The sequence below is a fragment of the Miniopterus natalensis genome, chromosome 4, assembly GCF_054644295.1.
Source record: "Miniopterus natalensis isolate mMinNat1 chromosome 4, mMinNat1.hap1, whole genome shotgun sequence".
Classification (NCBI taxonomy): domain Eukaryota; kingdom Metazoa; phylum Chordata; class Mammalia; order Chiroptera; family Miniopteridae; genus Miniopterus; species Miniopterus natalensis.
The window spans coordinates 37,029,976-37,057,838 of record NC_142084.1 but is presented as its reverse complement, the minus strand read 5'-3'; the positions used below and the strand labels follow the sequence as shown (position 1 = coordinate 37,057,838).

Sequence of the window (27,863 nt, the reverse complement as noted above, 5' to 3'; positions counted from 1 at the left end):
TAAAAAAAAAAAAAAAAAAGTCACTACTGCAGGAAAAGAGCTCCCGCCCCCACCCCGCGCGCCAGGCAGCGGGCGCCCTCCCGCAGCGCGCGTCCTTTAACCGCCAGCGGCGCCGCCGCGCTTTGGGCTGTAAGCGCCGAGGCGCACACGGGGCGAGGGGCGCCCGATCTCTCGGGCGAGGGCGCCCCAAGCGGCGGCGGGGTCGCAGGGGCGCCGTGGGGAGGGGCGCAGGCGCTCGCGTGCTGCGCGCTGCCCGGCGCCCTGGGCCCTGCGCGCCGCTTCCTCCGGGCGCGCCGCCCGCTGCGCCCCGCGGCCGGCCCCATGGCGGCCAAGCGGGTGAACTTGCTGTTGGCGCTCGTCGCGGCCACGCTCTTCGGCTTCTCTTGTTTCTGCATCTCCAAGATGACTCAAACCAGTAAGCGCCGGGGTCAGGGGGGCGGGGGGTGCTTCTCCCTCCCACTTTCGGGGCCTCCTTGGCTTGGGGGGCCTCTGGATTGCTTGGCTGCTGGGGGGTCGGAGAGAAGGGGTGCTGGCGACGTAGGGCCCTGGCGGGGCCTCCCGCGCTCCTGGTAGGGTCCGTAGAGATGTAGCCGCCGCGCCCGCATCCAGCCGCCCGTTGGGCTGTAACGGACGCTGCGGGCGGTCCCCGCGCCCGTGACCGCCGGGCGCACGCGCTACCGCAGCGGCCGCGGGGCTCGGGCTCTGCTGGGCGCCGCGTCTGCCTTTTCCCGCCATAGGTTCCAGGGCCCGGTCTGTGCCCAGCTGCCCCCCACCCCACCCCCACCCCAAATCCAAAATTTCCAGAACCCTGAACGCCGGACTCCCAAGAACTCCCACCAGGCGGCCAACACCTTGCCTCGTTGGGGCGCGGCTCCCGCGCGTGGTTCCTGGGGAGCTGGACTGGGACGGGACCTGGGGAGACCCGGCCGGCACTGAGAGCACTGGTTTGGCATCTGGACTTTCCCACACGGACCATCCGGCTGGCGTTTACCACTTTGAAACACACCAAGGTTTTAGTGTGTGGTCCATGGGGTTGCCAATTTAGTCAATAAACGCAGCGGTTGCCCAGTTAAACTTGAATTTCAGACAAACGGTAAGCTTTTCGTGTAAAAATTGCATGGGATACCATGGGATACTGAAAAACTGTTTACCTGCGATTTAGATTTAACTTTGGTTTCCTGGGTTCTATCTTTCAAAAAGATGGGAAATAAGTGTTGGTGAGGACTTGGAGTAAAGGATGACCACCGATGGTGGGAATGCAAGTTGGTGCAGCCGCTGTGAAAAACAGTATGGGGGTTCCTGGAAAACTTAGTTATAGAACTACCACGGGGTCCAGCAATCCCACTTTTCTGACTGTGGGAAGGAAACAAAAGCACCGTTCTTTTGAGCCACAGTGAACAGCATCTCGGCCCCTCACGGTTGCATACCTGCAGGCTGCCTCGAAGACTTCCTTTGGACTTAGTAATTTCTCTCCCTCTCTCCTGCCCCTTTGCATCTGGCAGCATGAGACACTTTGTAGGCCCAGCACCTCAGCAATTTTCAGGGCAGAGATGTTACCCAGCCCCAGAGAGAGTGCTCATCTGGGGGCACCCAAACTTTATGAGTGAATTTTTGGGGGTCTCTGTCTTTATTTCCTTGGTGGAGGGAAAGCACCCTCCTCCCCATCCAAGTTGGGGACCATATATAATCACCAAGGTATCTGACCCTGTGGGAATGTGCCTACAACGTACCCTGGAGCAGAACTGGTGAAGAGAGAGCTCCCAGGTATAGTCAGCAGAGCCCGGGATCCAAGGGCTAGTGGGCTCTTCACCATTCCTGTCTGCCTTTGCCTGTGCGCTTTGAGGATAATTCCACTTTGACAATTCTGTTATACTTAGCTGTTCAAATTTATGCTCCTTTCCCTCATCCCTTGCCAGCCTGATTGTTAGTTAATATAGAGCACGAACCTGACTTTATCCATGTTTGTTTACCTATCACATAGCACAGTGAGTGGCACATGATACATATTCAGTGGAAGAAAGAATTGAATATCTCAGCATGCTTCTCCTTACTGGAGGTGTTTAGTGAATGAAATAAGGTGGAAAAGTTAGGGCATGGCCATATTGTATAGGACATTGAATACTAAGGCAAGTCCGTTGGACTTTACTCAGCCAACATTTAGGGAACCTTTTAAAGTCCTTGAGCAGAGTTTCCAGAAGATTAATTGTGGATTGGAGGTGAGAGACCAATTAAGAGGCAGTTATAATAATAGTGCAGTGAGAGGCATTAAAGACCTGAACTATATAGTAAAGTCAATGATGAGAAAGATGAAACTATTAAAGGTCTATTAACAGTGCTTCTCAAATTTTAACACACATCCCAGTCTCCTGTGAATCTTATTAAAACGCAGATCCTGACTCAGTAGGTTCCCCGGTGAGGCCTGAGATACTGCATTTTTAACACGCTTACAGCTGGTGTCATAGACCTGTGCTGTCTAGTATGGTGGCTCCTCCTCGGGTGGCTACTGAGCACTTGAAGTATAGTGTGTGCAACCAAGGAACTGAATTTTAATCTATTTTAAGTTTATCTAAATTTACATTTAAAAATGAAAGCAGTGCAAAATAGTTCTCCATTAAGCAAAATGTTATTGTTTTGATAGGAATACATCTTGCTACATTTTACTATAACTGTTAATTTAGCATCTGAATTAAGATGTTCTATAAGTGTAAAATACACACAGGATTTAAAATACTTAGCACACACCCTGGCCGGTGTGGCTTGTTTGTTGGTTGAGCATCTTTCCATGCACCCAGAGGTCCCTGTTCCATTCCTGGTCAGGACACATGCCCGGGTTGTGGGCTCGATCCCCAGTAGGGGGTGTGCAGGGGGCACCTGATCAATGTTTCTCTCTTTCATAGATGTTTCTCTCCCTCTCCCTTACTATTGCTCTAAAATCAATTAAAAACATATAAAAATAATTTTAAAAAATAGAGACCACATTCTTAATTTAAAAATAAAGATAAAATTCTTAGTACAAAAAAAGAATGTAAACTGTTTCATTAATTACTTTTTATGTTGATTACATATTGGAAAAATATTTTAGATATATTGTATTAAGTTAAATATATTATTAATTACTCTCACTTGTTTCTTTTTACCTTTTTTAATGTGGCTTGTAGAAAATGTATACTTACAAATTTGGCTTGCATTTTATTTCTACTGGTCCCTTGCTGTGAGAAGCAAAGGTCCATGGTTCTCAGGACCTCACCTTGTTTATGGGTGGAAGTCACATTGGCCCATTGTGCAGGTGGACTAGTGTTTGTTTTCACAATTTCATCACAACTGACTCAAAACATCAAAGTGTCATTTATTTCGAACTCTGCTATATAGTTTATAACACTTCATCCTCACAAAATACCTGTGTGAATATGCAAGTAATATAAATAATTTAAATAGAATATTGATGAGTTGAATTATTGAGTAAGAATGTATAAGAAGCAGATCTAAGACTAGAGATTATGTCCTTTAACATTTCTGTATGGTTGTTTCTGCAAATACTACTTCCTCTAGAGAAAACACTTTCTTTTCATGTTTACCAAAGTGATTCCTCGGGGGCTGACTTACATTGGCCCAGATACATTGCATCACCCTAGATATATCAGCTCCAAACACGTGATACATTTTGCAAAGAGAGTGTTACCCTGGGAACCACGGTAACGTAAGGTTATACTGGTTAAAATACATCCCCATTTAAGTTTGTGAGTATCCCCAACTAGTATCTACTATGTGGATATTCAAGATTTATCTGGAGTGGTTGCAGTTCTTTTGATGAAGCATAGTTCTGTTTTAGAATCTCTTAAATCAGCTCCTGTGCTGGCAAGTCCATTCATTCAATAATGCACCCTGCTGGATTTCAAAGACTGAACCCTCTGCCCAAGGCTAAGGCTGGTGAGCCAAGGCAGGGATGAAGTAAACATCCCCAGGTAAGACTGGACACTAGTCTATCACTATGTTGTCTTGCCCCTTTTATAAGTGCATTGCAAGACTTTTGCTCTCAAATCTATAATATCAGCCCTAATTGCTCCCTTGAACTTCAAAGTCATATAGCCAAATGTTTGCCTTGTATTTGGAAACCTCATAAGCATCACAGTTGCTTTTATGTTGTTAAATATTTTTCATAGCTGCATAGTATTCCATTGATAAATGAATAAAGAATAGTCCATCAGTAAACAATATTTATTAGACATTTGCCAAAGCAGTTTTGATGTGCTTTGCCACGTGATTTGCATGCATTATCAAATTGCATCTTTACAACAACTCTGAGGCAGGGGGTCTGATATATGAAGAAACAAAGGCCCATAAAAATTATACCTCTTGCCCAAGCCACACAAACAGTCCGTGGCAAAACCGAGATTCAGTTATACGTGATTTAACGCCAGAGCCACCAGAACTGTAACCCATTTAGCACATTTCCATTGTTAGATACTTAGGTTGTTTCTGATTTTCTTGAAATGATAAATAATGCTGCCTATGTTGAGCGTCCTTAGAGCCAAATCTGTACATGTTTCTGGTCATTTTCTTTAGATAATTTCTTAGAAGTGAATTTTCTGGCTCAATTGGTTCTTCCCTCTCATTACAAATCTGATAATGCACCTTCCAGATATTACTATGTTTAACATTTCATTCTTTTTTCCAGTCTTTTATGAACATATAAACACAATATGTATATAGCACTATGTATACTACACACATTTGGTGCTAGATATATAGCTACATTGAAGCATATATTTTACATTTTTGTTTTATATTATGAAAATTGTATGATACCATTACTACATATATAAACAAATACATATGTTTTCTTTGCAGATAACCAGTTAATTAATTGTAGAAACCATATTGTGGAGTTTAAAGAAAATATTCTAAGTTTAAAAAACAAAATTGAAAGAAATCGCCAAGAGCTGAGAGATGCCTTGAGTAAAATGAAGGATGACTTTAGAAAGAGAGGCAATGCACCTGTAAAACTAGGTTTGTGTTGCTTTTGTTTTGTGGTGGTTTGTTTCATGTTTTGTGTTTGGGAATTTAGATTTTATGCGTTCTGATTTTAGGACATTTCTCCCCAATAAATATAATTAAGTCAGTACTCGTTCTTTTATTGTCAGACATGGAAAAACATCATGGTAAGAGACACCACTGATCCACTGCCTCTCGTCTTTACCTGGAAGATGGTTTTTCTGTGTTTCTAATCTCTGTGAAGTGTACCACCATCCGCGATGCATGCAGCAGACGCACCCAGAAACCTGCGCATCATCTCTGACTCCTTGCTTTTCCTCCCAGATTCATACTTCCATGTCAGTCAGTGAGCAGCCCCGTTGATGCATAACCCTATATACCTCACCAGTCTGTCCCTATCTTCCCGTCACCGTCTCTACTGCCCAGGTCAGGCCACCTTCATGCTTCATCTGAATGACTGCTCACATGCTCCTATTTTTCTCTCTCTCTCCAGTCATGTCCCCACCTGCCTAGCCTCACTGTAGGAAAAGCGAAGACTGTCCCATCTCATATATCAGCCTTCAGTGGTTCCCCTTTATTTCAGGATGAAAAGCCCTGCCGTGTGCTTCTCCCTTTGTAGTTTTCCGTTTTCCCAGATGCTGCACAAATGGAATCGCACGCTGTGTAACCCTTTGAGACTGGCCTCTTTCACTGAGTGTAGATTCATCCAAGCGTCGTGTGACCAGTTGTTTGCTGCTTTTTTATCGCTGAGCAGCATTCCGTTGTATGGGTGTGTGATGGACAGTTCATCTCACCAGCTGAGGGACGTTTGGGTTGGTTTTTTGTGTCCAGGTTTTTTGTTTGAATTTTTATTTCTTTAGGATAAATACCTAGAATTAATGGGCATAGGGTCAGTATATGTTTAACTTTGTAAGAATCTGCCAACCTGTTTTCCGGAGTGGCTGTGCCGCTTTGCATTCCTTGCAGCAATTGTGGGAGAGTTCCAGTCCCTCCCGTTTATTACAGCCATTCTGATGTCACGGTGTCATCATCATAGTGTGATGATGGCGAACATTTTTATGTGCGTATTTTCCATCCATATATCTTCTTTGTAAAATGTCTGATCAAATTTTTTGCACATTTAAAGAAAAATTGGGTGGTTTGTTTTCTTTTTGTAGAGTTTTGAGAGTTTTTCATATATCCTGGATATATATCGGATGGATATATGATTTAGAAATACTTTCTCCCAGTCTGTGGCTTGCCTTTTCACCTCCTAATGGTGTCCTTCAGAAAGCAAATATTTTAATTTTGATGAAGTCCAGTTTATTAAATTTTTAAATATATTATGCATTTGATGTTGTATCTAAGAACTCCTGAAGAGTCACGAGGATTTTCTTTCATGTGTGTTTTTATTTTCTTTCATGTGTGTTTTTACATTTTAGGTCTATGAAACCTTTGAGTTGATTTTTATAAATGGTGTGAAGTATAGGTTAAGGCTCAGTCTTTTTTCTGTGGATGTCCAAGTGTTCTTGCACCATTTGTCAAAAAAGCTGTCCTTTCCGCATTGAATTGCCTTTGCACCATTTAAAAAAAAATCAATCTACCGTATTTGTGTGGATCTATTTTTAGACTTTTCTAGTCTGTTCCATTTGTCTATGTATCTATTTTTTTCTATAATACCACACTGCCTTGATGAACATATTATGTATTATGAATTTAAATTAGGTACGGTGAGTCCTCCAATTTTGTTCATTTTCAAAATTGTAGAGGTAAATTTAAATGAATGGTATGAATGGAGTCATAAATATTGAGGGGGTTACAAAATAAATGATAAGGATACAAACTTTAATGATATGATTTAATCAAAGTAGCAAAACATTGGGATATGTGATTTGGAAATATTTTCAGTTATATTTCTTTATAGTATGTTTCAGTTATAATTCCTTCATTGGGAATTGACAGTTCTATTAGCCTCTGGTTGTGTAGCTCATAGTGCTGGATTTAAATTAAATACCGGAAGCTCTCACTTAACGTCACCTGTAGGTTCTAGGACTTCAAGGTAAATGATGCCTAAGGAAACCAATTTTACCATATGCTAATTGATATAAGCAAGAGTGAAGCCCAGCCGGGTGTGGCTCAGCGGCTGATTGTCAACCTAGGATCCAAGAGATCGGGGTTCAGTCCCCAGTCAGGGCACATGCCCGGGTTGCAGGCTCCATCCCCAGTCGGGGGGCGTGCAGGAGGCAGCCGATCAATGACTCTCTCATCATTGATGTTTCTTTCTCTCTTTCCCTCTCCCTTCCTCTCTCTGAAATCAATGAAGATATAATAAATAAATAAACAAACAAGAGTTAAGTTCCTATGGCATCGCAAAAAAGTTAACGAAAGGACATGAACATGACGTTATTGGAGGACCTGCTGTGTTACTTTTTAAATAAATATGAATCAATTTTTGAGTTATATTTTGTAGATTTATGATAATTTAAATTTATTAGTATTTTGCATGTGAATACTAATTTAATCTGTGAATTAATTTATTAACCCTCTTTTTAAAAAACTGTACCAGAGAGAGAAAGACCTCTATAGTCATGAGCTCAGAAGCCCTATTTTCTCTCTCTTAGTTGAGAAGAAAGCGAGTACACTGGATCAGAATGAAACAGTGCCTAATACATTCGAAGTCTTAAAGTTCTTTTTCCCTCATCTAAGGAAAGTAGGCAGAATTTATCCTGATGTGATCATTGGCAAAGAGAAAACAGGCGGTAAGAAAATTAGAATTGGAAAATCAAATACAGATATTTTGATCTTTGGGGACATGCTTTTAAGTTTTAAAATGTAATCCATTAAAATGATGCTCAGCTTTATATTTAAGTCACCAGCCCGTCTGGCACCAATTTGGATCACCAGAAATCAGTGTATTGTCTGGCAGAAAAAGTTGTTTAATAAATATTTGGTGACTTGAATTCAAATTCAGTTTTAATACCAATGCTTTGAAAATAAGTCAGTACAAGTCAAACATATGTTAATCATCTGCTCAGTACTTGGTAACTCTTTTTCTCCCTTGGTTTTGATAAAGCTATTCTCATCTGCTTATCTTCTTATTTCCCATCTTTATGGGGACCAACGTCTGCAAAAGCTTTATAGAAGTGACAACTGAGCTAAGCCTTGAGGGGTGAGTTCACGCTCACCAGGCACAGAAGAAGAGAAAAAGCATTTGAGTTAGAAGAGGGACGTTAGCCGACTCTCAGAAGCTTGCCTTTCTCACAAACCTCAATTATTCCAAGGAGTGAGTCCCTCTGGCCCAGGGGTCAGCAAACCATAGCCTCCAGGCTGAACCTGCCTGTTTCAGGTATGGTTTTGTTGGACCACAGCCGTGTTCATCTCTCACTCGCTGTCTGTGGCTGCCTTGGGCAGAGAATCCTGGTATCTATTTAGGATGACATGTCTGTTCTCCCAGTGCTTCTGTCATCACTGGGCAATAAAAGTCACTTAGGAACATGGAGTTATTCCATCAGATCATTTGGAAATTCACGCATTTTTTTACAAATGAAATTATTTCATAGTATTTTTCCTAATTGGGGTTCTAGTGTCTCCTTAGGAAGAAAAGTAGAGACGCAGCCAATGTGTTGTGTACCCAGTTGGATGACACTATAATTAATGGAGAGCGGTTCGTTTTCTTTCCCACTGCACTGCCACTGTCCACCATGGGAGCGCCTGGGATCCATTTAATGCTTTTCCTAACCACCTGCTGCAAATAGGTATTTCCCTAAGCAGAAAATGGAATATGATAAAAATCTAACAGTGGTTCGGATTACTTCTGTAATACGGTTTCCAGCACTATTTCTGTGACCGCACAACTAACCCAAACCTGGAAGTAAACATAGATATTAATACTAAATTGTATTTTTCTCCATGGTTTGAAATGGCGATTGCATGCTCGGGGGTCTGCAGTGTCTTTCGCGCTGGGCATTTCCACCGTGAAGAGACAGAACAATAGCTACCTGAAGCAGACGCTGACCTCGCTGCTGTCCAGGATGACCGTCTCCGAGGAGAAGGACTCTGTGGTGATCGTCTCCGTCGCCGATGTACGTACGAGGGACGCCTCGCCCTCCGGGCTCCCATGCTAATCACTGTGTCATTGCACATTTGTTTTCTTAAATTTAAAAAAGTAATTCACAGATGCCCTTTAGTGGATAGCAGACAATGTATTTAATACTTTTTTGACACTATCGAAAAGGAATTAAATATGCCAATCTATGTAATATTTTGAACAATAAAAAATGTTAATCTAAATATCATATTTCCATGTGGAGAAATAAGGTTGCATTGTTAAATATGTAACTAGGAGCCCTGCATACTATGTGGTATGGAAATTATATTTACGAACAGAACATTAAAATTGATGTTATAGTACTAAAACCTGCCCAGTAAAAGGTTGGTATACGAATCAAGAGATAATTTATATTACATAATAACTACTAATTGTGGGACTCCTTCCTATATTTGAAGGATTGTGGACAATTTTTATACACATTATTTATAACCTGCATTACATCTCTGTAAAGGAGGTAGTACTCTCCTGATTTTACAGATGAAGAAATGAGTTTAAGTAACTTGTCTAGTGATTAATAGAGCAGATTCATCTCTCTAATGGCCCCCAAGTTTTCTGTCTTGTGGTGCTATATAAAATGATAATGTACTGTCTAAATATTAGCACTAAATGCCTTTGGGAGGGGAATTTGGCGACATGCATAAAATTTAAAATGTATATATCTTTTGTCTCAGAAATCTCAATTCTTGGAAGTTATCCTAAGAAGGTAGTTGGGCAAGAATTTCAAAATGATAAAACTATGGCAAACTGGTATGGTAGTTGAGAACACAGGCTCTGGATCTAGATTGCCAGCGTTCAAATGCCGGCTTCTTTGCTTCCTGGCTGGTGAACTTGAACTAGTTACTTCTCTGTGCTTCACTTTTCTTACCGGTAAAATAGTGATGATAATATTACCTTAGTCACACACAGGGCTGTTTTGGCAATTACATTAGCTAATTTATTTAAAATCTTTAGAATGATGTGTGGGACATAGTTTAAGTGTTCAATAAGTAATTATTTCAAGGATTTTTAGTGATATAAAACCAAAATATTGGAAATAACCCAAATATCTCTAAGTGGCAGATTGAGTATTCATGTCTGCACTGCAGTGATCTGTAGCCATTGAAAGAATGAATATCATTCACTGACATAAAACAATGTCCAAATCATATTGTTGAGTGCAAAAAGTTATAAAGCATCCTGCTTAACATATTATTTGTGCAAATTATGATGAAGGAAGGAAGGAAGGAAGGAAGGAAGGAAGGAAGGAAGGAAGGAAGGAAGGAAGGAAGGAAGGAAGGAAGGAAGGAAATACAATTCTATGAAATGCAAAAAGAAAAAAAGAGAATAAATCTTGGAATGATATGATGGTTTATATTTAAAAATTAGTCATATACAAAAACTATATATAAATAAATATAAGTTTATATTTACAAGTAATTATAAAATATAATAGTTATCTCTGGATGTTGGGAATTAAAGGGATCTTTGTTGTCCTCTGTTCTTTTCTCTTATTTTTTAAGTTTTTTATGATAAATGTGTCTTTGAATACAGAAAACTATAAACAAAACAAGCAACAGAAGAACTAATGGGAAAACATAAATAAAAGATTAAGCAATCCTTCTCCCCAAATTCAGTATCTTAGTATTGGAAGCATATACTTGATCTCTGAAATGTTTTGTCTCTTTTTTTGTGTTACATATTACAATCTTTGTTTATTTGCTGCTGACACAATGCACCTCTGCCTAAAATGTTTAGACCAGTAATAAAACACGGGGCAAATTTTAAAATGGAATATAGAATGCTTAAGAAGTGTAACTTCAGTAGTATGTTTAAAGTACAATATGCTTCAGCATGAAACAAATAGCTGGTGATTCCATTTATGGTTGTCATAAGAACCTTAAGTACTATGATAGCATTATTTGCATCATGACTGCTATTTTTAACAAACAACCTAACTGTATACATTCAGAATTGCTTTCCGGAGAACTCAGATTTGACACTAGAACTGTCATTATTCAAAATATTTTCAGAATTGTATATTGGGAATGCTTATGGGCCCCAAGGCTACATCTTGTAAATGCCATTAGATATGTTAAAAAGTCCTCTGAGAAAGCACACCACCGAAAGCTGTTTACAAATGAGCCTGTCATCTAACCTAAGCCCAATGTTCAATTAAGAGTAGGTACACAAAGTTTGTTGATGGAAGAAAATTTGGGACTTAAGCTGAGTAATACTGTCTGGAAAAATGTGGAATGATTTTGAAATAAGCTTATTATCATATAATACTCATATAAAATGAAGATATCTTCAAAAACAGCAGCTCTTTGAAATAGGCCATCTGATTTTTAGGGCAAAACTGTCTAAGACACATAGCTTTTGTATACCACTAATTTTTAAGTGTAAATAGCATGTAGTGATATTTCATATTGTGAAAAGGGAGAATGAAATATTTTCCGGATTCAAGTCAGATCTTTTAGACACATGGATATTTTAAATTCTTATATAGAAAGTGAAAACATGAGAAATGATTAGGACATAATGACATGAACTAGATTTATATGTAGCAAGCCTGTATCAGTAAAAGTATGAGGCATACTTAGTTTCAGTAAAATATTTTTCTCATTTTTAGAGTAATGAAGATTATTTGAAATCTGTTGTTGACATGATTACAAAAACGTAAGTACTGTCGGATACGTTGTCAACGGGCTGTTCTGTACTTTTTCTCTCCTATTTTTTCTGCCAGTCGTTTTATTGTGATTTGTGTTCTTTCTAATGTGCACCTGGCAGAAAGAACCTATAGTTTCTTCTGAGCATGGTGCAGTACAGTTTATAATTTCCTCCAATTGTGTAGGTTATCTAGCTATTGAAATCCGTATTTTTCAAATTGTTGAAAAAAATCTACTCCCGATGGAATCCATTGTCCGTGTGAGAAGCCACTGGCTTATCTTTGAAACATTCTTGTGTTTTTTACCGTGTGAAGCTACTCTCGCTGCTTCCGCTTACAATCTGCTGTATGCAGCCCGGGAGATGCGAGCACTGCTGAGCCAGTGGGAAGCTATGTATCGAGCAGGGCGCTGCCGAGTGGGCCGCGCCTTCCAACCTCTGTGGTCCAGTGGGCAGTAAAACTGGCAAGAACCAAGTCACCAGGGCTTAGCGTTACTGTGGTGGGGGCCAGGGCAATATGAAAACATACAGAGTAGGGCGCATTTTACTTTACCTGCAGATGTCAAGAACCGCTTTCTTGAGAAGGTAACAACTGAGCGAGTCTAAGGGTGTAAGTAGATATTCTTCAGGCAGACAAAAGGGGGAAGGGAATGCTTGGCAAATAGATTGCCTGGGAAGGCAGAAAGGCCAAAAGGGGAGCATCTGGATTTTTGGAAATATAAGTAATTCCCGGAATGTGGGATTTGTGTATTTTAATTTTTCAATATGTCTGTTTCTAATTTATAAAAGAAATACTTTGGCTAAACAGTATTAGTTTTATGACATTGATATCATGTATCAACATGTGAAGTAATTCAAATTGAAATATTATGTGGACATGCATAAGGAAATTCTTTTTAAATATTTCATTTTATTTTGGTATATCAAATATTCAATTACAAGCCTCCATTTACTTCTATTTGTAGATTCAAAAGGCAAGTGAAGTCTGGATCCTTAGAGGTCATTTCAATACCTGCCTTTTTTTATCCAGACATATTACATGCCAAGCAATCAACTGAGGACTCAAAAAAACTGGATAGGTATGACATTTAGAAAACTGTATCCTTAAACAACTAACTTCATTTGATGAAGTGTTGGAATCAGCATCTAATAGATCCTATTTCAAATACAGCCAGCTCCTATTGACTTGCAAGAGCTGACTATGTGCATCATTTCCCAACTCTCTGTTCAGTGACATCAGTCAGTAACATGAAATCAGGAGAGCATTTACACCACAGAAATGGGCAAAAACTACAAATCAGAGCTCACTCCCTCTCCCACACAGAGAGACAGTTGTTAAACACCACCAGCACATCACTGACTCTATGTTCATGTTTACAGGCAGTCATTAGCAAAAGCATAACGAAGGGGGGAAAAGCCTAGGGTTATAAATCATTACACCTCGATTCTAGACCCAGTTTTTCTATTTACTGATCATTCTAGGTTCCTCGGCAGGTAATCTAGCTCCCCCCTTTTTTTCCTTGGCTTCCTCAACTTTCTAGTGTGTATCATAAAATCTACATTACATATTTGGAAAAGTCATTGTAAGAATAAAATACAGGATTTATGCAAAAATTTTGAAAAATTAAAAGTTCTGGATATAAAGGATTATTATTGTTTGGTTATAAATGTGGTAGCTATTATAAGAAATGTAACAATTGAGTTCTTTAAAACCTATTAGAGCAAAAGACATGTCAGAATTCAGAAAGAGATCTTATCCCAGTAAACTTATTCTGTTTTGTTTTAAAATAATAAATGGTATTTCAGAATCTAGAAATCTTTTAAGGGTTTTGTTTGCTTTAAATTAATGGCCCACATTATGCCCAGTTTTTAGAGTCCCTCTGGATTGTTTTTCCTTTGCCCTTTATGTCTTTATCATCACTTCTCTTTTTAAATCTCTCTCCGCATTATCCCTCTCATCCCCATTTCTCTGCCTCGGACTTAGTTCAGGCCATTCCAGATCTGTTTGCTCACCCTAACCCTAGCCTAGCCTAACCTTTCCTCCAATTCATTTTCCACACTGTAGGCAGAAGAGTCTTTTCATATGAGATCCCGTGCAGTTTCCTGCATGTCATGAAAGATCCTTCCTGAGCTGGTTTCTGCCAAATTTCCCATCATTAGCTTCTCTTCCATCAGCTCTCTGTGCCCTCTACCCAAGGGGCCTGCTGTTTCACACAGTCTGTGCCTTTGCAGGACTGTCCTCTACACGGAACGCCCTACAACCTTCTGATCCTCTCTCCCCGTCTTACTGTAAATCATCGTGGTCATATCTCTATATAGCTCTTTTATAGTTCTAATTTTATTATTTTTCTATCTTTCTTGCTAGATTGTGGGACTCAGAAGGGCAAGAACAGCATTGTGTATTCCCTTTGTACCTGCAGGACCTGGCCTAGTACCAGCTTAGTATTACGTCAGAATAAAGTTTCTTCATACTTCCATTTGAACAAGACTTAAGAAAGAATGCTAACTATCATATAGATCAAAATTTAACAAACCCAAATGTTAAATTAATAGAGTATGCTTCTCCTAGTTTAGCAATGGCAGACTTTGTCCACTGAATAAAGATGGGAAACTTTTGAGTATAACTTTTTAGATAACATCTTCAATTTTATTTAATGTAGATTGTGCTCTATATTAGCAAAGTGAAAAAAAAAGTTTATGTATTTTTAATCACTGAAGTGCACTTATAAGCAAAAATTAAATAATAATACAAAATTAACAGATTTTACTACTTATCTTTAGTTGGCGAATCAAACAAGTATTGGATTTTTGTTTTTTGATGCTGTACGCCCAACCCAAGGCCATGTATTATTTACAGGTATGACCTTGGTATAAATATAATTTAAAGTAGAAGTATTATGTTCTTCTTCTCTCCTTTTATTCTTTCCTTCCTCATTGTATTCCTTCACCTTACTTTGTACTCAGAAAATAGAAAATACTCACTATATTAATATATAAGTAGCTGGCCTCACAGGCAAGTTATGGCTCAAAGTAGCTGGTCAGCAAGGTGTTAAAATACCAAAAGGAAGCTTAAAACTGATTATATATTATATATCAGTCTTCTTGCTTGGATCACTATTAACAGAAGAAATTATAGTTACCTGAAGCAAACAGAAAAGAATTTAATACCAAATTAGAAAAAAGTAGAAGTTGTTCTGCCTACATTTCTCTGCCCACAAGTTTACTGAGTTAAATAAACATAATTTGAGCACGTATTATATGTCAGTGTGTGCTTATCACTGCTGCCCTACATTGCCCCAGATTTATTAGTATAGTTCTGCAGTGCTTATGCTGTGTTTATGAAATATATTGTTTGTACCCCCAGAGTTCCTGCATATTGTTATGTTTCCCAACAGTAAGTGTATACTCATTACATGAGACACTGCAGTTATGAGGAGAGCTTGAAGAATATCATTGGAGAACAGAGAGAGTTAGAAGAAGGCCTGAAGCAATGCCTTCTCTTTTATTGGAAGAAAATAAAAACCCTTTTTGATTCCTAGTTAGTGACGATTAAATTGAAACGTGACATCCAGCCTGTGTTCTCTTAGAAACAACACAGTTCTATTTTGTGCTCTGGTGATGTGCCTGAGGACTTCCACATTCTTCTGTTAAATCATTCAGGAGGCCCTCTGAGCCGGGAGGTTTTGCATAATATGTATTAAATTTAAAAAGAAAAATCTAGTCCTCCCTCCCCCCATGGAGAACTGTTTTGGGGCTTGCTTACTGGCCGTCACCCTAAGCAGCGGTTGTAGATGAGAGCACACGGCCCTTCCGTCATCTCCCTGCATGGCAGCAAGAGCCAGTCAGCCTTGAGCTAGAGACTGAAGTATTTGTGAGGCTAAAACCGGATTCAGATAAGTAAACTCCTCCAAAGAGGACTTAGAGTGAATGTTACAAGTTAGTATTTAGGAAAGAAATAGATAATCCCTGGTCTTGGAATCAGAAAATGAAAATTGACTAACAGTAAATACCCTCGGTGAACTGAACTAAAAACAAAAGTATTACCTCATAAAAACATTTTTCAGTGTAGTCTATTGAAAGTATTTTCAGTTTTCAAGATAATATAAATTATTCAATGGAAGCATCAAAGGTACTAATGCCTTTTTGGTTTTGTTTTTTTTTCCAGCTAGAAGATGATATCATAGCTAAAAAGATGTACTTTACCAAAATCACAGATTTCGTACATAGTGTCACTCAAAATAGTTGGTTTTATATTGAGTTTTCAGTTCTTGGATTCATAGGTAAGCAATGGATCAATTTTGTGGGGTCCAGCTTTTTAGTACATGATAACCTTAAAAATTCTTAAGAACTTATCAAAGAGTTTGCTACTAAATGGAAAGGAATGACATGATTTCTACAAAGATCCAATTACTTTAACAGTAAAATCAGATTCAAGGATCTGAATTTCCAAAAACATATTTTTAAACCAAATTTGTTTCTGGATGGACAATATAAATAAGCCTATTGATATATATGCTCACGTGTTATAAAAACATAAGGTAGCTACCCCTGGTTAAATGCTTGCTGTGGGTCTGGCACCCACTCTAGCTCAGTGACTAAGATGAACTTACCTTGATTTTACATAGACAAATACTGAAACACAAAGAAAAACAGTTGTAGATAAAAGAATTTTAACTTAGGACTATTGTACTCCAAAGTTCCTGCAATTTCCCATATCCCAAAGCTGACATATTATAAAAATAATAAAAATATGTGAATTAGACCCACTACAGAGAAGTTCCTAAAATTGTGCTCACGATGGGATTTTTTTTGTTTTACAACTTTTCTATAGACCTTTCCTTTCTTCCCTCCCTCCCTCCCTCTACCCCTCCCTTCCTTCTGCTAGGGGGCAAGTTGAATCACCAAGCTCTTTGTAGCACCTGCTTCCATTGTTTCAAGCAGGAGCCCTCTCATTTTATTTTTTTGTTTTATGCCCAATCCCTACTCCCACTTCCTCCCACTCCTCTAATAAATTTTCACTCTAATATGTTCAAAATATCATAAACATACATATATCCATGTACAATATTTGGTGTTGATTGTGTTTGTACCTGTTTAAAATTTACATAAGTGGTAATGTGATAAGCCTCTTCCTGTTCCTTACATTTTTGTCCTCAAAACTAGAGGTTAAAACTGTCAGCACCTTGCTTTCTGTTCATTTAGTTCATTGCTTCTTCCTGCTGCATAAGCAAGCGCTACATAACAGAAGTTAAGGAAAACGTAAATACTAAATCAGCTCTTTCCATCAGTAAATCCCTTGCTTTGGTTACTATATAATACTTAGCTGCATTTGACTTTGTGACCCAGATAGACTCGAGTGCTAGTGCAAAACGCGCCGGCTCACATCTGCTATCACGCTTACTAAATGGTTAGCTGTATGACACTATTGACTCTAAAGGGGGTGTTTCCCTGAATCTTATACTTTCAACTTCATTTTAAAATTAAAATGCAATGCATTAGGAAAAAGTAGTTGGATATAATGAAATCATACTTTAAAATATAGCAAGTTTTTAAGAATCATAAGTATAAAAGAATAATAACATTCTTATAAAACAATGCTCAAATATTAAAATACTGTCTATTGATCAAAATTAAGTACTACAAGTACAAAACCGTGGTAGACTGATAAAGTTTATAAAAGTCAGGTTACAAATCACAGTTTCTGGCCAATTAAGTAAAATTATAGCTCCTGTACTTTCAGTTTTACTTACTTAGCTTTCACTTGATTTAGACAGTTGATTTTGTTTTGTTGTTTTTTTTGTTTGTTTTTTTAAATATATCTTTATTGATTTCAGAGAAAGGAAGGGAGAGGGAGAGAGATAGAAACGTCAATGATGAGTCCTTGGTCGGCTGCCTCCTGCACGCCCGCAGCCTGAGCTTGTGCCCTGACTGGGAATTGAACGGAGATCTCCTGGATCAAAGGTCGACACAACCACTGAGCAACACTGGCCAGGCAGACAGTTGATTCTTTAATTAGTTATCAATGTTGGTTTTCCGAGAGTATTCACCATTCTAAACCTGTTTCACACCTTTCCCTGCCCCTAAGAAGTGGCAAACCTTAATATTTAGGCTGATAGATTTTTTTCCTTTATTGTCCTCCAACTATATTAATGCTTAAATTTTATTTTTAAGGAATAAGATATGTTAATTTTTTAAAAATCCTCACCTGAGGGTATGCTTAGAGAGAGAAAGGGAGAGAGAAAGCAGGGGGGAGAGAGAAACATGGGTTGGTTGCCTCCCAATGTGCCAAACCAGGGACCAAACCCACAGCCTTTCGGTGTGTGAGATGATGCTTCACCCTGCTGAGCCACCCAGCCAGGGCATAAGATAGGTTCATTTTAAATAATTTTTTGCTTTTCCCCCCAAGCTAATAGAATGAACTATATACAAAGGTTATATAAGTATAAATATCCAAGAGTTATTTGGATTTGTTCATTTTCTCTCCTCAGGAAAGCTGTTTAAATCGGAGGACTTAACTGACTTCATACGTTTTTTTTTAATGTTCTACAAAGACAAACCCATAGACTTGCTCTTGGGGGACATTTTTCAGGTGAAGATGTGTAACCCAGGAGAAACTCCTGTGAGTATGTCTTTACTTTGTAAATACCAAATATTTTAGAAAAATACCATCTGTCTAATAATTACCTAAAATTCATTTACCAAACCAAATCTGACTAGTGCATCAATTTTTAAATTCTAATATTATAAATTTTTACTGACAGTTCTACCTAGTAAATAAAGTAATGAGAGGCTAAAGTGGATGAGTGGAAACAGAGACAGTAAACGGTGAACAAACAGAAAAACCTCCATAATGCAATGATAGACAGTTGTAGACAGTGGTAGACAATACAATTGATGTAAATACACATATCAATATTTACATCAAATAAATATAAATAGTCAAGATGTACCAATTAAGAGACAGTTTATCAGAATGGATTAAAAAAACACTATGCAGTTAATTGCTGTGTATACTCAGTTCAAATATAATGCTATAGATAGGTTAAAGATGGAAACGGATATTCCATGCAGACACCAATAAAAGGAAACCTGTAGCAGCTATATTAGTATCAAAGTAGACTTCAGAGCAAAAAAAAAAATTAACCAGGGATCAAGAAAGATACTATATACTGATAAAAGGGTCAAATCACTGAGATGATGTAACCATCCTAAAAGTGTGCATCTAACAACAGAGCTGCAAAATACATGAAGAAAAAGATGACAGAACTGGAAGGAGAGATTAGTCTACCTGTCAGTACTGAGTGGAAATGCATTTAAGTAAGCCTGCAATTTTAAAAATTATTATGTATATAAATTGGAGATGTATTTTAATGAATTTTCTATAGGTACAGTATATAAAATAATTTTCAGATAGCAATCAGAATAATTTCAAATGTTTATTTTTAATAGGAGTGATGCCACAGGTCATCTTATTTTTATTTTTAAGGAGATTTTCCAAATCATTTTTCATTAAGTATAATATCGGCTCTTTGTTTTAATCTTACACTTTTTACTGTTTAAGAAGAGATGAGACTGGTGTAATTTAGCATAGGAATGAATGAATACGGGAAGAGAGAGAGTAATGTAGACCGAGGAAAATAGGTAGATAAGAAAATGCTGAAAAGTTTATTTACATTTTGAATAAAGAGAAAGGGAGAGGAAAATTATACAGTGTCCCCCTCCCTTATTTGTGGTTTTAATTTTCACAGTTTTAGTTATCCAAGGTCAACCACAGTCTAAAAATACTAAATGGAAAATTCCAAAAATAACCAATTCATAAGTCTTAAATTGCACGCTGTTCTGGGTAGTGTGATGAAATCTTGCGCCATCCAGATCCGTCCCGCCCAGGACACGCGTCATCCCTTTGTCCAGCATCTCCACGCTGCGTATACCTCCTTCCCATTGCTCACGTGGGAGCCCGCTCAGTTACGAGATCAGCTGCCACAGTATTGTGTTCCAGTACCCCTTATTTTACTTGATAATGCCACATCCACGTAGCTCTTATTCCAGTATATAGTTATAATTGTTCTATTTTATTATTAGTTATTGTTGTTAATCTCTTACTGTACCTAATTTATAAATAAAACTTTATCATAGGTATGTATGTATAGGAATAAACACTATATATACAGGGTTTAGTGCTATCCGTGGTTTCAGGCACCCACTGGGGATCTTGGAACATAGTTCATGCAGATGGGGGGAAGGGGTGGATACCTGGTACAACAGTAGCCTAGTTTTCTAGGCAGAGTTCATGAAAATACTTGCTTTAATTAAAGTCATTTTATAGCTCAACTCTTTTGTTCTATTATTCCTATGAGCAAAAAGCTAAGAATTAAATGTTTTGTTTAAATTTTAAAATACTAATATAGACCACTGGCTAAAACTAACATAATAATAAAAAATTTTGCCATTAGTAAATGCAATAAAAAGGAATATTTGGGTTTTAACCAAAGATTGTTGTTTCTCTTTTTCCCCAGGAGGAATGTGTAGAACGAAATAAGCAAATTTGTATTCGATATAAACCTTCTCTTTTCCAGCATGTGGGCATACAATCATCACATCCTGGAAGAGAACAATATTTAAAAGTAAGATTTTGAAATGTAATTTGAGAAAGAAACAATGTTTCATGTACATATAAAATATTTTTAGAAAAGAAGTGATAAGAACATGAGAGAGATGTAAAATATGGTTGTTTAGACACAATTCATCTTATGCCACACCTGTATGTTGTGAAGTCCAGTCATCTTTACAAGACCTAAGTTATCTATTGTGGTTGGAAAAACCCAGCCTACGTAAACTTCTTTGCCTCACTGTTTCCAGCTGTGCAATTCAAAGAGTAAGACTAATGCCTAGCCAGCATGGCTCAGTGGTTGAGCACTGACCCCTGAACTAGGAGGTCATGATTCGATTCCCCGTCCGGGCACATGCCTGGGTTTCGGGCTTAATCCCCGGTAAGGGGCTTGCAGGAGGCAGCTGATCAATGACTCTCTCATCACTGATGTTTCTATCTCTCTCTCCCTCTTCCTTCCTCTCTCTGAAATCGATAAAATACGCGCGCACACACACACACACACACACACACACACACACACAAACACAAAGAATTAAGACTAATAAGTGTTTTGGAAATCATAATAAAATTAATTATTTTATTATTTTTATTGATTGAATATTCAAAATTATACAAGAATATTTCAAAAATAAAATGCCCCTATTACTGAATTCAAATGTATTTTCATTCTTATTTCAGGCTGCTATTTACCAGATGAACAAAAATTCAGCAGTTTTGTTTTCAATCATTCTTAAATTTTCCTTCACTTTTGGAAACAATATTATTTACAATTGACTTGGCATCTTGGTAGAAGTAGCAAAAACTTCAGATTCAAAGCACCTCATTTTTACTTAGGATAGCCTATGTTCATGGTGTTGGCCAAGGCCTACCACTCCTCTGAGCTCTCTTCACCTATAAAACAAGGAGTTTAAATTAGATGATCCTTCAGATTTCTTGTCTTTCAAATACTGTTGACCTGTCTGCACACAGCAAAGGGAATGGTTGCTTTAATCCTCCGTCAGCTGAATTGAGAGGAAAGCACATCTGTATCCTGCCATCATTTCATCCATCATTTCTGACCTGCCCTGTCTCCACCTTTTCTTCTCTTTCTCTGTGTTTATTGTACGGTGCTCTCTGGGACAGTGCCTGGAACGTAGTGTGAACTCAGTAAAGGTCAGCTATTAGCTCTCAGGCAGGGTGGAATTCAGCATAAAAAGTGTTTGTTCAACAAGACAAGTGTTTCAGATAGTGAACATTTAACTGTTATGAATCTTTAATGCAAAAAGTAAAACCATCAAAAAACATGAAACAGCCACAGATGATGCAGAAAGAAATTCATCTATACCATTCTATTTGTTGGTACTATTAAAATGGGATATTTTTCTATTTATATATATATTTGCCAGATATGATATTTTAACCTTACCTTTATAAATTCACAGCAGATTAAGTAGAATATACATCTAATCACTCATTTTTTGATGTCATAATCTTAGCTTTTTCCTTTTTATACTCCATACCACATAAAATAGATAGGAATAAATAACAGTCTAATCATGTCAAATGTGATTATATTTAAATTATTTTTTAAATTTCTAACAGGATATGTACTATTAGGAGTTACATAATTATTACACCTTCTTTTAAAATGATCAGAATCTATGACGAGACTATATAATATTTTTAAAAAGTTAAATCTTCAATAATAAACTGGTAAGTATAAAAATTGATGTAAATATATAGAAAATTATCAGATATTGGCTAATCTTATTTTATATCCTTCTGTGTATTTTTTAGTTTTGTGCACATAACTTTCTGATACATACTATAATATTCTGTTTTAGAAGAATCAGTTTTTCTTTTTCCTTTTTTGCTGTGTACTGTAGATGTAGATGTACAATGAATTTGGAGACAATAGATCTGAGTTTGAGGTGTCATTTTATCAATAGCTATAACAATATGGATGAATCTCTAACACATTAAGCTAAGTGAAAAAAGCCAGATGCAAAAGACTTTGCATAAAATTCTAGAAAAAGCAGGTCCTAGTGTCTCATTATGATTTTAATTTGCATTTCTTTAATGACCAGTGATGTTGAGCATCTTTTCATGTGCTTGTTATAGATATACACATATATTTAAGATATACACCTAAATATAATGAAATATATATTTTAATAAAATATGTGTTTATGAAATTGTATTTGTGAACTGTATATTCAGATATTTGCCCATTTAAAAAATTGGTTTGTTTGCCTTTTTCATTTTGAATTGTAATATTCCTGTATATAGTCTGACCACAATTCTCAGCTATGGCTGCCCTTTCATTTTCTTAACAGTGTTTGCTTGTTTATTTTTATCTTTCTCTGTCATGTTACATGCTTTCTAAAATATTTAGTGATTCATGGTTGTCTGAGTTGTAATGAGCTTACAGAAAATGTTGATATTGGTCAGTTTTGAGTGGTGGCAATATGGGTAAATTTTCTTCCCTTCCCCTGTCCCTCACACTGCACTTAAACTCATATTTATTAATAAAAATGTAAAGAATGAAGGAGGCTTCGTGGGAGGTTTTGGTACATGGGTAGAATTTGTTGGTTTGCAAACTATTTATGCTTTAGAATATTTGAGTGGCTAGGTTGCTGCTATTTTGTGTTTTGTGTTTGTTTCCCCAGTGGTTTGATAGAAAGGACACCAACATGCCAGGATACAGAGAAGTTTGTCCTGGGCCCAGGTGACACACTGCCTGCCCTGGTTATGTTAGATGGCTCATTCAGCTTTGGTTAGAGGGGACTAGGTGTGTGTGTGCTGCCTGGGCCATAAAGTCCTGGCTGCTCAGGTGCGGGCGGTGGGTGCTCCTGACACAGACGCTCATTCCATTCTCCAGGGTTTGCCCCAGTTAGCTCCCCTCTTTCACCGAATCTGCCATCTTCCACCGAGTCGGCATGTCCATTGGAGCCCCGTCCATGTGTCTAGGTGCAGATTTCTCTCCCCGTCTCTGTCAGGCCTTCTTCTTCCATTAGATTTCTCTCTCTCAGAAATCTGATGAAACGTCTCCTAGGCTGAGAGCCCCCCTGTATTCATTACGCTGTTTGGAGTTTCACCTTTGCTATGCATTTACTGTCATTTCAATGAGGCCTGACCACCCACGACCTTGAACCAAGAGTTTGGATATTTCAGTTTTTAAAACTTTTCATCTATTTATGTAAACTAAGATTTGCTTACATGGCCCAGGAGAGATCAAGGCCTTTTTTTCCCCTTATGCAGAACCATCACTTTTATTGCTATGTTTTCCTTAATACTCATTTCTTTCAGTCTTTTTAAAAAACTTTTATGTAAAATGTATTTCCTAGCCAGTTAGATTATGCGACACTTCTCGTAAAACTTCCTTTTAAATGTAAGATAGTCTATTAAGCAGGAAAAAAATTAGCTTATTTCTATTCGTCTACCTTGTAGTTCAAATATAATTTAATAAAACAAAATTCACCTTAGTGGTCATTTTTTTGTTTCTGAAATTTTAAAATTTTGCCTATTTTCAATTTAAATGTTCTTTATCATTTTATGTTCTATGTCTATAAATAAACTTTCAAAAATTTCTTTTAGAAACAACTAAAATATTTCAGTATTAATAATTTCTGAAAACTCAAATAAAATATAATAAAATTCCAAAATATAATAAAATTCCATTAGCTGATAAGCAGTGGAATCTGTATAATTTGCCTGTGCTTCCTCATACATGAAAAGTCATTTTCCTTTTACTGCAGTGCACTGGGCATAGGGCAGAGTATTTGAATGTGTTGGAGGTAGGGGTGCCACATAAAATAACGGGCTTTCAGTTAATTTTGAATTTCAGTTAAGTCATGACTTCTGTGCCTGTGACACATTTGTTTTGTTGTTGTTGCTCAATGTGATAAGCATAGTTGGAGGTGATGGAGGGAGCAGGAGTAGAAGGTTACTTCCCATCAAAGTGCTTTAACTGAATTAGCTAAGTTTTTCCCCTTGACTTGTATTAAAGAATGATCTATAGAATGTTTGCATTTTCTTCAAAACTGTTAAAAGTTTTTATGTGTCTCTCTTATGTAAAGTTACATATGACAATTTTCTCCTAGACTCTAGAGTTAGAAAAAAGATATTCTTTGCCAGAGAATTATCAGGATTCCTTTTGCCTGTAGTGATTTTGTTTTTTCCCTTTGATGAACATAAAATTCAAAACTAATTTTATATGCAGTGTGGTACCTATATTAAGTTATATTTGCAGCATAATTTCTCCAGTCCTCACTTTATATTTAGTCCCTAATTTTCTTTCCTATATTACTGTTAAAAGTTTATTGCATTTTCATGTTGTTACCCTAAATCTTTTCTTTATATTTTAAATTATAAAAATAAAATGGGAGTTTAAAGTATTTGTATCTTATTTACAGCAGTTTGTTGGCTATAATGACAATCCAACAATACAGATTTCCCAGTGATGAAAATCTGCTTTCAATAATTTTAACACCATGACGATATTAAAACTGACATTGTCTCATACATCTTAAGAATTATATCTTTTGCCAATATAAAGTTATCTTCTCTATTTAACAAGTGGAGATGGTGTCAAAAGGACAGAATAATGAAAGGATATTATCAAGTAATTGTCATAAAATAATTACATCTTTGTGAATTAATATTTTATTTCTAGATGTTAGTTTTATAATTTGTTTAATTTTAAATTTTTTAAAATTACAGTTTACATTCAATATTATTTTGTATTAGTTTCAGGTGTACAACATAATGGTTAGACAATCATATACTTTACAAAGTGTCCCCCCGATATTTCCAGTACCCACCTGGCACTGTACATATTATGATGATGTTATTGACTGTATTTCCAATGCTGTACTTTACATCCCCATGACTGTTCTGTAACTACCAATCTGCACTTCTCAGTCCCTTTACCTTTTTCACTCAGTCCCCCAACGCCCCTCCCCTCTGGCAACCATCAGTCTGTTCTCTGTATCTGTGAGTGTGTTTCTGTTTTGTTTGTTCATTTAGATTGTTCTTTAGATGCCACAAGTACTGTAGGTGAAATCGTATGTCTTTGTCTCTCTCTGACTGACTTATTTCTCTCTAGGCACATTCATGCTGTCACAAAGGGCGCAGTGTAGTTCTTTTTTTAAATTTATCTTTATTGTTGAAAATATTACAGATGTCCCCTTTTAAGGTGGTGTTCTTGTTTATGGCCGAATAAACCCCATTGTATATATGTACCACAGCTTCACAGCTTTTTTTAATCCACTTGTCTGTTGATGGGCACTTGGATTGCTTCTATTTGAAAGAATATATGCACACCTATGTTCACTGCAATGTTATTTACAGATTTATGATTCTTATTTCAGGAAATACCAAGCTAATAACCATAACAAGAAGAAACTCTGTAATACCTTGGAACCTCAGAAACCCTGCTTTCTAACGGCATCTTTCAGACATTGTAATAATGAAAGTATATAGAAAAAACGGCGAACAAACTAGTGAACTTGAAAGTATTAAATTAGAAAATTAGGACATTTTATGTCAAGAAAAATTAGGACATTTTATTTATGATGTTTGTACCCTTACTATTATAATGTAATATAAAAATAGCAAAGACAAAGGAGCTTTTAAATATTGAGAAATGTATTTTGTTGACTTCGATAGTGATGCTATATATAACCTGAACAACAGCTAAAAGTTCAGAAACTTGACATTGTCATGGACAGGTTCTTTGTGAAGTGGTGTGTATCTTATCCATTTTGTTAAGACATCTGAAGAAACAGAGAGCACAAGTTGAAGCAAGCCAGGGTCTCACAGTACCATAATATCTTCTTGTCTTTTAAGTAAGTGCATTTAAAACTATAAACTTACCCCTAAATGCCATTTGATCTGACTACCAAACATCTTGATGTATGTGTATATTCTGGCTGTCATTCAGTTCTAAAGAGTTCATATTTTCTGTTATTATTGCCTTTTTAACTCATGGATTATCTGGGAATGTGCATGGGTTTTTAAAAATATACTGGTTTTGCCATCTTTTACTGTTGATTATTTAATTACATTGTTGTTAGAGAACTTTGTGTAATAAAATTTAATAACTTATGAATTCTTATGTTTCATGCAAATTTGAAAAGAATGTATAGTCTCTATATGCATTTTAAAATATATTGCATTCATTTGTTTTTATGCATTTATACATAATGTTTTTACTCATGTTAGTATTGTGCTTTAAAAATGTTTTCTTAAAATATTCCTATTTATTGGGTACAGGGCTATCTTATATCAGGCTTTAAAACTTACTTGTTCAAGTCTTTTAAGTCCTTACCAATTTTTTCTTCCTGATCCATCCATCAGTTTCTTATAGGAGTCTATTAAGATCTGTTGTTCTTCCTGTTATTCTATTGAGTTTTAGTTTATTTGGAGAAACAATGAGAAATTTCCTCTTTTTTATCCTTTGTCAAGTATAAAAATCTTAATTCATGCTGCTCTTTTATCCTTGAGTGCCAAAATTTCATGCATCACCTCAGAATGAAGTGTATTACATGCCAGTGGATGAATGTATCATCCACTCCTTTCACAGGAAAAGAAGCTGTATCTCAAAGCTGGGGGGGGGGGGGGGAGAAGACATTATATGTATGTTACAAAAAATTTAATTTGACTTAAATTGTGAATTTTTAAAATTAAATTTGCCAGAGCATATTCCAAGCTAATACGAAAAATTAAAGCTAAGTCCAGGTACAGCATGTCTTGAAGAGATGGCAACATTCCTTGAAAAGGTGCCTACTTGGACTTCTTAGCCTACCATCCAAGACTCAAACAAAACACCTGAAGGGGTGAGACCATAAAGTGGAACAGTACTAAGGATGCTGTCCGACATACCACCAACTGTTACTGAAAAGCAGAGCTGATTCCAAGGGAATGCTGCTCTGGTGCTCAGCAAGAGGCCTTCGGATCCTGACTGAAATACTCTGAGAATGGCAGATGGTAGAAGGAAAAAAAGTTAAAAGACAGCCTTAAAGATTCACAACCCCATAGCTGCTGTTCTTAATGAAATGATTGCAGAATAAGAGTTTGGGTAGTCAGCACAAAGCATTTCTAGAAAATGTTCCAAATGTCACCAGGAGAGATGTCCCCGGCTTCCGTCCCCTTCCCCACTGTTCCCAAATGCTGGGTGTTTGGAGGGTCTCACTCACCCACCATGGTCTCGGGTCTGAGGTCAGAGGAAGGGGAGATTTGGAGAACCTTGGACACTCACCTAGGGTATAGCAGAGCAAATAATGCTCACTGGCTGGGCACTTGTTTTATAGCACTCATACTGATTTTGCTTTTTAAAACATCACTTTTTCTTCAAACATTTATATGAAGGCAAATGATGTGTTTAAGCCTCTGACTCAATATAGCAGATAAATTTGTAGAAACCACATTCAGACCAGATTTAGTGAAATCAACACCTGTTTTCAAGTGAAAAGAAGCTCTGCAAACATTGAGACATAAGTGAAATTCTCTCTGTTGCTAAAATGTCTCTCAGGTATTGAGATGAGC

The 27,863-nt window shown here is 37.2% G+C and overlaps 1 protein-coding gene across 1 annotated transcript; it reads left to right on the top strand.

The window, feature by feature from the left end:
- The first annotated feature begins 266 nt into the window (after window positions 1-266).
- On the top strand, window positions 267-25,854 carry MGAT4D (MGAT4 family member D). Its single transcript, XM_087816492.1, has 11 exons — window positions 267-415; window positions 4,849-5,007; window positions 7,593-7,730; window positions 8,920-9,053; window positions 11,691-11,737; window positions 12,691-12,804; window positions 14,507-14,582; window positions 15,891-16,005; window positions 18,214-18,344; window positions 20,242-20,349; window positions 25,688-25,854. Exons 1-11 carry the CDS (start codon window positions 322-324, stop codon window positions 25,700-25,702), a joined length of 1,131 nt encoding a protein of 376 aa, XP_087672618.1. The 5' UTR covers window positions 267-321; the 3' UTR covers window positions 25,703-25,854.
- The last annotated feature ends 2,009 nt before the right edge of the window (window positions 25,855-27,863 follow it).